The 12,951-nt window shown below is 47.4% G+C and overlaps 1 protein-coding gene across 4 annotated transcripts in view; it reads left to right on the top strand.

Moving 5' to 3' along the window:
- CBFA2T2 (CBFA2/RUNX1 partner transcriptional co-repressor 2) overlaps positions 1-11,359 on the top strand; it is a 170,265-nt gene extending 158,906 nt beyond the window's left edge. For 3 of the 4 annotated variants that reach the window (XM_079945911.1, XM_079945912.1, XM_079945909.1), the window contains 2 exons: positions 1,419-1,609; positions 6,157-11,359. In XM_079945911.1, the coding sequence (XP_079802037.1) occupies positions 1,419-1,609; positions 6,157-6,456 (491 nt within the window). In that variant the 3' untranslated portion in view covers positions 6,457-11,359. The remainder of the gene's footprint in view (positions 1-1,418; positions 1,610-6,156) is intronic. The other variant, XM_079945910.1, reaches the window with a different exon arrangement.
- Positions 11,360-12,951: the final 1,592 nt, after the last annotated feature.

The raw sequence follows: 12,951 nt of genomic DNA, 5'->3' as shown, positions 1-12,951 counted from the left end.
AAGAGCCTACCTTTGGCGTGGGCCAGCTAAATTTGAGTGCTTGTTCTGTGACAGTGCCATCTGTGACCTTAGATGACCTTCAGCAAGGTAGATTTCCAAACTATGATTCTTACTGATTCATCTTTAAACTGAGAAGGTAAAATACACTTAGGAGCATTTTTATGTTGGCTCAATAAGAGACACTCAACAGCTACCTGGGAAATTAAAAGAGGTCTATGAAAGGTAGCTGTGGTGGGCCACAGTGGACCTGCGTGGACACCAAGAGTAAAGTAGTGGAGTCAGTGTCTGATCAGCTCAGCATCATCCTTGACCTTTAGGGTGAAAACTTGCTTTTCTTGGCTGGAGCGATATGATGGAAAGTTCTAGGATGGCAACACTGTGTCTAGACCTCTTTTGAGCCTAGGCCATGTGCAAGAGCCAAGCAGTAAGGGAGTTTCCTGAGGCTTCTGAGTTGTCCAGTTTTGTGGACTCAGAAGGGAGGTCATTCACACTGGGACTTAGGACTGAAGCTCAAATGCATAGCATATGTCATTTGGAGTGTACATCCTATGAAACCAAGCAGGGCAGTGGTGCTGGGAGGAACTGATCAGGAATCAAGTGGGGTGATGGCAACTGGACAGGGCTTTGGAGGCCCAGGGCACCTAGCAGCCCAGAACTGTATCTTCAGGCAACATTTCTCTACTGAGTTCAGTCTCACATACCTAACTGCCTCCTGGTCATTTGTACCTGGATGCACCTCAACATTCTCACTTGCCTTCACATCAGCATTTTGCTTACTGTCTGTTTCATTGCATAGCAGTTCCATTCTTCGCCTTTACCTCCACCTCCAGACCCTTAGATGTACCAGCTCATTCTATCTCATCGCCTTTTCTGTGCCACTTGCTTCTGCCTAAATTCAGAGTCTCTTTTTATCAGCCAGATTATTGCCCCAACCTCTCAGTTGGTATCTCTGTCTTCAGTCTTTTCTCCGTGCATAGAACCCTTTAGGGTTTCACATTTGCTTTAGAAGAAAGGGCAAATTCCTTAGCGGGGAATGCAAGACTTTCTAAAAATTCATTTCCACCTACCATCTCAACCAAGACACATATTCCTGATCCTCCTCTGCCACTTATAGAGCTGACCACTTTTCCCCTTGAAACTGTTGTCTCTTATACTGATATGTATCTTGGCACCTCAGCCACCTTTATACTTGATCACAGTTGTGAGAATATAGATACATCCTAGTCACCGAGGTCTCCCCAGCCCCTAGCATGAATGGACAAGTGAGGATAAGAATAAAAGTGAATGCTGTCATAAGTTCAACCCTGTGTATTTTTAGAAAAGTCGTCAGATTTCACCTCTGTCCCTTCTTAGAAATGATGTGGAGTGGGAGGGGAAAGATTTCTCGGCCAGTTGATTTTACTGTCACTTTCTTCTAGAAGAAGCTGTGAATAAGGTGAAAATTCAGGCCATGTCAGAAGTACAGAAAGCCGTTGCTGAGGCAGAGCAAAAAGCCTTTGAAGTGATTGCTACCGAGAGAGCTCGGATGGAGCAGACAATAGCGGATGTCAAACGGCAGGCCGCAGAGGACGCCTTTCTCGTCATAAATGAGCAAGAAGAGTCGACGGAGGTCAGAGCACTATTGGGCTGCGGGCTGGGGCTGGGGCGGCTGGAGTGACCAAGCCCACTGCTTCCCTCTCAAGTGCTGGGTAGTAAGGGCCAACAGTCCGCTCTTGAGCTAGATGATTATGATTTTTATTCAGTACCAGAGAGGTTTGTTTCTCAATTATTATATTCTTGTATATTGGCTCATTATATTGGTTTAAGTTTTGAAAACTCACCCTAAAGACAGTTTGCGGACTTGCGTGACCACGAGGACCACCACTGCCTGAGTGGGCCTGCTGTGTGCCAGGTACAGAGCGAAGTGTGTATGTGATCTTTGTGGTCCTCACAGTGACCCTGTGAGGTGTGGGTGTTGTTGGAGTCCAGTTTTACAAATGAGGAGACTGGGGCTCAGGGAATTTGACGTAATCCCACATCGCTGAAGCCAGAGTAGAAAGGAGATGCAGGGTCCTGTAGCATCAGATCTGTTTACAGAAAGGATAGTCCTTTCATGGATTGAAGTGACAGATCGGGCAGGCCTGCCTGACTGCCTACGGCCCCAGGATGTGGTGATGCTTCTATACAGGACACTCTTGTACCATAATGAGGACAGCAAACTGAAAAGAAAAGGCATGTGACAAAAACATAACAGTCCTTTCGAATGTAATGAGCTTTTTCTGTAACTTTCATTTTAGTCACTTTTCAGCTTTAAGACAAACTTTAAGTCCTGAAACAAGCCTGTTTCTGTAAGTAGATAGAGCCCATCTAGTCTTTGGGATATTCTCTTGAAGTTATAAAGAACTGAGATTTTTTTGTTGGTTTGTTTTTTTTGTTTTGTTTTGTTTTTTTTGCGGTACGTGGGCCTCTCACTGTTGTGGCCTCTCCCGTTGTGGAGCACAGGCTCCTGACGCGCAGGCTCAGCGGCCGTGGCTCACGGGTGCAGCTGCTCCGCGGCATATGGGATCTTCCCGGACCGGGGCACGAACCCATGTCCCCTGCATCGGCAGGCGGACTCTCAACCACTGCGCCACCAGGGAAGCCCGGTTTGTTTTTTAAATGACAGAAATTTTATTTTCTCATCCTCTTTAAATGATCTTTTTCAGTGTTACAGTGTTAAGCATGGCAATGTGAAGATGAAAATGCCTAAATATCATGTTGCCATTCACAGAGGATGTGGAAAAAGTCCTTATTGTAGCACTCGCAACTGAATTGTGAGAAAATATTTCCTTTAACTCTCCCCTTTTCCTTCTCCCCTCCTACTTTTTTCTGTTGTGTATTTAATTCCTTATCTATAGCCATCCGTATCAATACCTATATTTGTCCATATTTATCTACTTTTATATCTATGTTTATCTTTAACTATGTGTTTCTCCGAAGAAAGAATGTAACATTTTGGCTAAGAGTATGAGTTCTGGATCTGGATTGCATGGTTTGAATCCCAGCTCTCCATTTATAGCATTGTGCTTTAAAGGAGCTAGAATTTTAAGCAGTGCACAAAGAGGCTTACAGGTGAGGCACACACCAGCATCCATCCCAGCAAACTTCCTTCCAAAACAGGGGCAGGATAGCAGGACCTAAGCTCTGAGTAATTTTGTGTTGGACCAGGAGAGCTGATTTCCTTCCATTTCATTCAGAAAGTTCTACTTGACATCTAGAGGTATCCCTGGAGTTTTTCATCCATCCTGTGAGAGGTGGTTTGGTATAGCGGAAGGAGCCCAGGAGCCCTAAGTGCTAGTCCCACCCAGTTCCCCTCACACTGGCAGCATACCCTTCAGGAGTCAGTCTCCTTCTCTGTATAGTGGGTGTGTAGCAGCCCCTGTCCTGCTGGTCTTACACTTTTTAGGAAGATATAATTAGATCATGGTTGTGGAAGTGGTTTTGTTTTTTTTTTTAATCAATTTATTTATTTTATTTATTTATTTTTGGCTGTGTTGGGTCTTCGTTGCTGCGTGCGCTTTCTCTAGTTGCGGCGAGCGGGGGCTACTCTTTGTTGCAGTGCATGGGCTTCTCATTGCGGTGGCTTCTCTCGTTGCGGAGCACAGGCTGTAGGCACGCAGGCTATAGTAGTTGCGGCACGCGGGCTCAGTAGTTGTGGCTCATGGGCTCCAGAGCACAGGCTCAGTAGTTGTGGTGCACGGGCCCAGTTGCTCTGCGACATGTGGGATCTTCCTGGTCCAGGGATCGAACCTGTGTCCCCTGCACTGGCAGGCGGATTCTCAACCACTGCGCCACCAGGGAAGCCCCTGTGGAAGTGTTTTTAAACTGCAATGCGCTGTTTAGACAGAAGGGATTTTGTTATGTTGTTTACGACATAGGTGTGTAAGCTGTGGCAGCTCTTGCTCTTGCAGAACAGCTGCCTCCTTTGAGGCCAGACTGAAGCATCTCCCCTGGAATGCCTCAGGTAGAGGGATGAAGTGAGAGGTCCCCTTCTGTCCCCAACCTGGATTTCCTGGCGAACATAATGGGCTAGCAGTTGACCATAAGATAGGAATCATTTCTCCTTTAGGCCAGGTTTGAAATAAGGTCAGGGAGCTCTGGGATGGGTCCCAAGGATTTTGACAAGCCCCGGGTCATTCTGATACAGGTGTTCCCTGGGCCACTTTGAGTAATAACTGGCATAGACTGATGGCCCATGCTTGACAAAGGAAATTCTGGAATCCCATCTCTCGACTTCCTTGGCCAGTAACTCAGAAGGTTCATAACCTTACCCATTAATTACAAAGCCCTTTTTGGCCACATGCATTGCTCCAGCTTTGACAAATGCTGATTTGAAGGGTGACTACCACAATAATGTTTTGAAGGGTGACTACCACAATAATGTTTTGTCATGTTTCTTGGCAAAAAGGCTTTTGGTGAAATCAGGGAAAAGCCACAGAGACAGGGAATGTAAAGTGTCCTTTTCACCCTGGCTTCTCTGACCCTAACCACATTGTTCCTGCATTTCTATGATCCCACCTCTGTGGGAGGCTGTTAATCTTGTTTTATTGTATCCCATCAATCATGTAATAAATATTTTAAATGTAACGGTGGCCAAGGTGAAAGCACCATTGGTTTAATACTGTGCCCCAGTTTGAGATGTTCTTGCAGACTTGGACAGAGGGAGTAGAGGCCAATGTTTCCACAGCAGCCCCATGAAGGCAACTGAGTTCTTCCCCACAAGCAATAATGTTCTACCAAAGCATTGTTTGGAGTCAGCCTATTAGGCTCCAAAGTATGAAATTCTCTGGAATGCAGTTTGCTTGGGGATCTTTAATGATCCTCAGAATTACTTCTGTCCCGTCTTGGTCCTCCAGTGTTGGTGTTGGCAAGGTTGGGGCAGTCCTTAGAGTGTATTTCCTGAGAAGCCTGTTGTGTTAGAAGGGAATCTGCAGTCCCTTTCTAAGGCTTTTTGAAACTAAACTTGTACATTGGGTATAGTGGAGCCAGGCGGTCTGGGTTCCAGGCTTTGCATAACCACGTGATCATTTTATAACCTCAGACAAGTCCCTGCCTGCTGGCCCTCAGTGTCCCACCTGTACAATGCAAGAGGTGGGCAAGGTGGCCTCAGGTCCTTCTTGGCCCTTATCAGTTGTTTTGCACTTGCGCAAGTGTTCTGATTTCATTGGGAACAGTATCTGTCTTCTCTGAGTGTCAGGCCAGGCCTCGTGATTGGCTTCTGCCATTCTGGAGAACTTGCAGGGGAGAGGGCAGCTGGCTGACTGATCAAGTCCTTCCTGACACCTAAGAAGAAAGCCTTGTTTTCCTGATAGCTTCACCTGACCAATGCCATAAGGCTTTTCTCTTATAAGTGGGTCATGGAGACCTCAAGTGCAGAACACTCATGTGTCACTAGTGAAGTCCTCACAGGAGCCTACAGGGAGGAAAGTACCAAGGGGCAGGTGCTGGGAGCTTTCCTCTAGGAAAGTGCAAAGAATAGTAGGAAAACTCCCTGATGTAGACCTCAGGGCCTTAGGTTCTAAGGTATTGCAGGGGGCTCCTACAGACAAGCCAGAAAGATTCCCATGATCCTCAGCCCACCTCTGATGGAGATGCATCACTGAAAGGAGAATGAGCACAGAGAGAGTAGCACAGCTTCCCACCCTCCTGGTCACTCACCCAGGTCCTCTGGCAGGTGACTTTTTTAAAGATCAGGTGTTGTCAGTGAACACAACAAAGGTCATTTCTTCATTGGGAAGGGCAAGGAAGAAAACTGTCTAAGCACCTGTGTGGTCTTGGAATAGATAGCTATAATGGGGGAACCCTGGGACAGAATTTGGTTTGGCCGTTGAGGATTAAAATGTGAGTCAAAACAATGAATTGATGCCTTTAGCAGGACTTCCAGCTGCCCTACAATGTCTTCACATACCCCTCATCTCACTGTCCCATCAGCCCAGGATAGGTAGTTTTCCTGTCGTACAGATGAAGGAAACTCAGAACACAGATAACAGTAGAGGCAGGGCAAGCACAGGTGCGCGTGGCTCCAAAGTCCACTCTCTCCCCATACAGCCCCACCTGCTGTTTTACAGTGCAGGTGACAAGTTATGACAAGCCTGCCCCCCAGGACCCTAGCAGCTAACGGATGCCTGTGTCTTGCAGAACTGCTGGAACTGTGGCCGCAAAGCCAGTGAGACCTGCAGTGGCTGCAATATCGCACGATACTGCGGCTCTTTCTGCCAGCATAAGGATTGGGAGCGCCACCACCGCCTCTGTGGCCAGAACCTGCACGGCCAGAGTCCTCACAGCCAGAGCCGGCCACTGCTTCCTGGAGGGAGGGGCTCCTCAGCCCGGTCCGCCGACTGCAGTGTGCCAAGTCCAGCCCTGGACAAGACCTCGGCAACCACCTCGCGCTCCTCAACACCTGCCTCTGTGACAGCCATCGACACCAGCGGACTCTGAGCCCCAGACTCGCTTCCCCCTGATGACCTCACAGCACGACAGACTCTGCACAGGAGGTTGGCTGCTTGAACCAGTGCAAGTAGCTGTCGGGTCATCATCAAGAGAAGTGGAGGCAGGAAGACTTCAAGCCCCGGCAAACACTGCTCCCCAGCCTCTCCACACACTTGCCCCAGTTCCCCGTCTGTGTCCTTGGGGGAAGTCATGTGCACACAGGCAGCTGGCTGGAGCTGCCTCCTCCATGGCTTCCTGGTTTGTTCCTCTCCCAGCTGAAGCTGGGATGGCCGGCCACTTTTCTGTGTAGCCCGCCAGCTCCCCTCCCTGCCTCGTGAGGCAGCAGACTGTCGAATGAACCCTGCCAGGCTGGAGGCAGCTCACCCCATGTGCTGTCCCCTACTCCATCGTCCTCCCATGGCAGAGGCCTGGAGACTGATAGCAAGCCGGGAGGAGGCCTCTCTCCCAAAGGGAGTTCCCCTTGCCCCTAACAGCTCCTTGAGCCCACCCTCAGCAGGTGCCACTGATTGGTCCCGTGGGGACTTGGGCAGGCCAAAAGCAGCACTCAGGACTCCCTCCTCGACCCTGCTGTTCAGACTTAAGATTCTCAGAAACCACAGGAAAGAAGTCACCATTTCAGTAAAAAGCACCCATAATAAAAAATAAAACTTCACCAAGCATCACAGATCATTTTGGACAAGATTTTCTAACCTGGCTGGCTATTTTAGTTTGGGACCCATTTTTTTTTTTCTCTTATTTGATTTTGCTTATGCAGAAAATAGTTTTCAGCGCATGGATTGGTCTGAGGGAGAATGAGACTCAATTGTGGATAGTCTGTTCCCTCTGAGCATGTTTGCCAAACTAATATCACATTATTGAATGGATCATCTATTGGAAATGCAGAACGTTTTGTCACCACTTGGCTCTTTGCACAGTTGTCTTGTTCTGTGTCCTTTTATCTCAGACCACGCATGTCCAGGTCCCTGCGTGGATCTTCTCTTCCCGTGGTCTCTATTTGGCACCTCTGAAGCCGTAGTTGACCCACAGGATGCGATGTGGTGTGGCTACGACTTGCCTCACCAATCAAGGCCTGGTCACTTCTGAGCAACCCTTTTGGACCTGAAGGAATTCTTCAAACCTTGTCATTATGTCCTATATCAATTTATTATTGGGCATACAATCTGTTTCCCTTCTCTTGTTTTGTTGGTACCTGCTCTCTTTGAGCTAAGAAAAGTTCTGTGAATTGTGACAACCATTTGAGAGAGCCTGACCAATTTTTCTTCCTGTCTTCAGGGAGTTTTCCAGCTGCTTACCTAGCTCTCCGAACATGACATCACCTATAGTCCCTTTAAAACGTTAGGAACTGCCACACACGTTCTTCCCTGTCATTCAAGTTTTATTGGGAGCCCAAGGACTTTGACCCTCCCCCACTCCACCTCCAAGCCTTCAGCGCCCTCTTGCGGCAAGGTCCCGCTGGCCCTGGAAAGCTCAGCTTTAGATGGCCAATTTCTGTGCATTGGCCAGAGTGAATTGAAAGCTCTCAGTAAGGTATCAGCATAGGTAACGTTGTCCTTACATATAGGTGTATCTTACTTTAAGAACTTTAAGTCCCTAATTTACCTTACCCAAGGATTTTCTGTCTTAAAAGAAACTCAGAACAAGGCACCTTTAGAATACCTGGATTTCTGCTACATAAAGTAAGACATCCCCAGAGAAAGAATAACAGAATAGTTACTTTATTGTGGAACTCCTTAAGCTGTAGCAGTTGGGGTGTCCTGACTAACAGAGATGAAATCAGAACCCCAGACAGGAGTTGCCTACATTTCCCTGAGACATAGGATGTCCCCTGAGAGGAGGTTGCTGAGCCTGTAAACCTGTTGCAGCAAGAGGGTGTCTCGTGGTGTCCGCTGGGTCTGTCCTCAGCTCCCTTTTTCATTGGCAAGTTGGATGAACACCTAGGCATGTTCTTTAAGCCTTCAGTGGCCACAGGACTAGCCAGGGTAGCTCAGGTTTTTTCGGGTTGGAATAAAGAGCCAAAACCAACCGAATACTGTTCGTCAGGGCTCGATGTCAAGCTCTACAGGTAAGGTGTAGGATTCGTGTGCAGGTAGGTCCTAGCTGACTTTTGTGGAGTGTGGTTCCAGTGACAGCTTAATTTTCAGAAGTTTTGTAATGCTATTCTAAACGGCTTTGCTCATGTGCTACCCAGAGGCCAAGCTGAAAGGCAGTGTTCCACACTACAGTTCAGATCTCAGGCCTTTTGCTGTATTAATTTTGGTCAGTTTCACACATAGGTTGCTAGGGCATCTGTCCAAGACTTCCTATTTAAATGTAAACAGTCCCTTTCTCCACCTCCCGCTCTTCTGAAATTCTCCAGCTCTCTGGTTAGGAGGAGAAGGGACACTATTTTGGGATGGGGTGAGGGGACTGGAGGGCAGGGGTGAGTCCAGGTTCCCCACTTGGTTTCCTGTGTCTGCTGATAACCACTCCAGCTGCCAGGTTGAGGGTGCAGATTCAGGCTTCCCCCTTTCATTTAATTAGATTTAAAATAATAGACTGCTTAGAGGATCAACCTTTATAGTTTGAGGGGACAAAAAAAGACATAGTGGTGGTACTGAAGGTATTGTCAGGGTAGTCATAGGCTCTTCAATATTATCCTGGAAACCAAAAGCAGATGTGACACGTGATGGGACATCATTGTCCTCTCCCCGGTGAGGAGAGGTTGCAGGAGCCAGAGAAGACCAGAAGTGGCCAACATGGGAGCTGTCTTTAAATGTTCTGAGGGAAGCTTGAGGGCTGGATCCCCAGAATTTCAATCATCCTTTGGGCCCACACTGCCTGCACCAGGCCTGACTCCATCCAGTGGTGAGAACAGACTCAGGTTAGTTCTACCTGCTCAGGAATAGGCAGCCCTCCTCCTGAGCTGTGAGCACCCCACTTGGGAGCATCCTTGCAGCCCCCGCGATGGGGCTCAAGCAGATCTGCTCAGGCACAGCCATGCGACCCTGAGGTCACAGCAAGTGCATCTTCTCTTAGACAGTGCCGAGTCAGGTATGTCTCTCAGTGGATCTAAGACTGGAAACAAGACCCATCTCCGCAGCATGGGTCCATGCCTGGCATCGGCTGCACTGGGCCCTCTGCAGTGTGGATGACCTTTGTACATCTGGGCCAGTTGGTCCACCAGGAGCTCCTCACTTCTTGGTGTCAACATGAGCATCTTCAGCTTCTAGACAGCAAATCTACACTTTACTTTGTACAGCCTTGTCCCAAAGTCAGATTGATCCCCAGTGCTGTCACCTGCTTGCAAAGGGTAGACCTTGTTATGGGTAGTTCCAGAAGATAGCAAGTGGGCTTGAAGTTTCAACAACACAATTGGAATTGTGTGGTCGTGAGTTCTTCGGGATGAAAGCATAAATGATGACCAGGTGGCTGTTTGTCTTGGAAATTGTAGATGGGATTATGGATTGAGTAAATCATTTAAAATAGAACTCATCTTGGAGGCTTTCTTCAGCACTGGTTTCCAGGCTCCCAGGTCAATAGACCAAGCCAAGTTTCTTAGTTTTTTTTTTTTTTTTTAAGCTATTTACAAAGAACTAGGTGGTGGCAGGTTTGAACCAAATGTAAGAAAAGCTAGAGAGACCTGGACTGTTCCAGCATGGGCCAGCTGGCCAGCTGTCAGGAAGGAGTCCTGCCTGGGGTGGAGTGGGGTGTTGTACAGGGTGAGCTGTTGAATAGGGCCCTTCCAACTCTGTAGTTATTGTGAAACCAAAATGTTGACTACCTGCCTCTTTGCCCACGTGCATTGACATGCTCAATTCCAAAGATGATGGTGCAGGCGACCTTTTCCATCGTGAGCCAGGAGAAGGTTGAGGCCTGAGGGCGGACCTTGCATCCACCCTTTGCCTCCACAGCCCCAGAGGTGGAGCTTCCCCTGCTACCCCATCTGGTTAGACCCACAGCTGCCCAGTGTACACTCATTGATCCTTATACCAAATAGGACATGCGCAGCTGGCAGCTGGCAGGGACAGCGCCGTCCCGGCATTGGAGTTGGCAAGAGAGAAGCAGCAATAAGCATTAGGCGAATGGCTGAAAGTGCCGTTTGGCTAAGAGGCTTTCGAAGTTCCTGATGAGGCTACAAAAGCTCCGTCCATAAAAGAAAGCCAATAATGTAAATAAATCAAAAACTAAGCTTCCAAGCGTGGTTTTCTAAGGGGGATGATGAATGTGAAACCACCCACGGGATGCGGTAGATTCGGTTTTTCTGTGCTTTGTCATTCTACTCTGATAGGAACTTTTGTTACTTAACTCTGTGCATAACTTATTTAATGTACTGTATAAATGAACCAAAACTGTTAAATATGTATTTAGTTTGTTCTACTTAAAGTAGTCAATAAAAAGGCTATATTCCTTTTCTGACTCAAGCTGGAATGGGACTAGGAGGGAAGGTGGTGCGTGTAGTTCTGTAAGACGTCCTGCCGGCAGGCTTCTGCGTCCCCTCTGCCTTGTTCCTCGATCTTCAGAGATGGGGTGGGGCTCCACTGGTTCTTGCTATGGCTTGAGAGCACCCAGCGGAATGAACGCAGGAGGTACTGCTAAGAAGGCGGTTCCAGCTTCTGGACCTCTGGGAAGCCAAGTGCCAACAACAGCTACAGATAACTCCCAAATCCTTGTTAGCTCTTCACCATTAAGTGATCTTTTAATGAGGAAAATACAACCACAGAAAGTTTGAAAAACAGAGTAGTGGATCTGTAGGTACTTTTTTCTAATAACTCTTATGTTATTTCCTTAAACGTTTTTAACATACCTGGACTTGGGAATATTCATTCATTTCCTTTTTATACTGAGGCTAAATCATAAGCTCACTGTTGCCTTCTCATTTATTTGCTTAATGATTGTGTGATTTAATCAAGGCCATAATTTTCTGTTGTTTGTTTTGCTGTGCCATGCAGCTTGTGGGATCTTAGTTCCCCAACCAGGGATTGAACCCGGGCCCTCAGCAGTGAAATCCCGGAGTCCTAACCACTGGACGGCCAGGGAATTCTCTCAAGGCCATAATTTAACTGTTCACCTCCTGTTGGGCAGTTGGATTGCTTTCAAATTTTCCCTAACATACTGAAGTGAACATCTTCCTTAGCATGATTTATTTCTTTGGGATAATTTTCCAAAGTGGGATTTCTAGAACTGAACATTTCTTGGATCCTTGAAACCTGTGTTCAAACTGCTTTCCCTGAAAGCCCCCCAGCTTGCTGTTCCTCCGACAGGACCTAAGTAGTACTTGCATGGCTCTGAGGTGGTCTGACCGGCTGTGACGTAACACAGGTTGCTGCAGGCACACCTGTGTGTACCTGTACATATGAAGTCTTGGGTTATCAGTCCAGTTTCCTAACCAGTGACCTGAGGCCTCACTTCCCAAGGACCTGGCCCCAGCCTCACTCCTGTCACCCGAATGCCCATCTCTGGCCCTAGAACTACTTCTGAGCAGCCTTGCGTCAGAGGCTTGTTGGCACCATCTGCTTCACAGGCCCCCAAAATGCAAAGGGAAGGGTTGGTTACTAGATCTTAGGGTAGGGAGGAGGATGACCTTGGCCTTGGCCCTAGAAGGCAAGGTGTGGGTTTAGCTGTTTCGTGCAGATGGTGCCGACTGCCAGTTTTTCTCAACAGCTGCCCAGTGCTGCAGTCCACCACTCAGCAATTACAGGATCTCAAGCCTCGTGACTGTCAGTCTAGCACAAAAGCACATTTGGTAGACAAGTCAACAATCCACAGTCTGCCTTAGCCCTGGAAAAATGATCCCAGGGACTTGGGATAATATAGTAAAATACCATGTTAAATTTGCTATATAAATAGGCTGAAAATTTTGCCATTATCATAAAACACCTGGATGCCAGATAAATTCTAATGAATTGACTTTTTTTGCTGAGGTCACAGATGAGAAAGTTTAGGAAATCCCCAAGGGACAAAAAAAAGAGTAAGCTGAAACCACAAAGGTAGTTGGGTACAGTAGAGGAAAACTGCTGTTTGGGGGCAAAAGAAATTCCAAGAAGTCAAGAGCTGGAGGGATTAACTGCCTCTAGGGGGACCTGTGGCACTAAGCTTTGAGCCTGTACAAAATAGAGAAACAAAACGGGGACCTCTCCATAAAGCCAGGGCACTGGCTTTTTGGCCTCAGTGAAAAGGCAAGCAGGGAAAATTGACCTGTCTGCAAAGGGAACTGAGCAGAGAACATCTCTCTGGCCCTGCTGGAAGAAAGAGAAAACCTGACCAGAGAGTACTTTATGTCTGCTGTCTCCTGGAGCTGAGGTTCAGATTCTCATTACTCCAGAGGTCAAAGAATCCCTGGACTGAGAAATTAAGATGATTCCAGGCTCGTATCTCCTGGTATCTGGCAGAAGCAAAAATGCAAATCCTCCAGAGAAAAATATTATAATCATATTATTACATATCAACCAAGTATAAATTGTCCAAGATAGTTGCTAAAGTTCATGTCCAAGCAAATGAGCCACT

This window comes from Stenella coeruleoalba, assembly GCF_951394435.1.
Source record: "Stenella coeruleoalba genome assembly, chromosome: 15".
Classification (NCBI taxonomy): Eukaryota; Metazoa; Chordata; class Mammalia; order Artiodactyla; family Delphinidae; genus Stenella; species Stenella coeruleoalba.
This window is presented reverse-complemented; position numbering and strand designations above follow the sequence as displayed.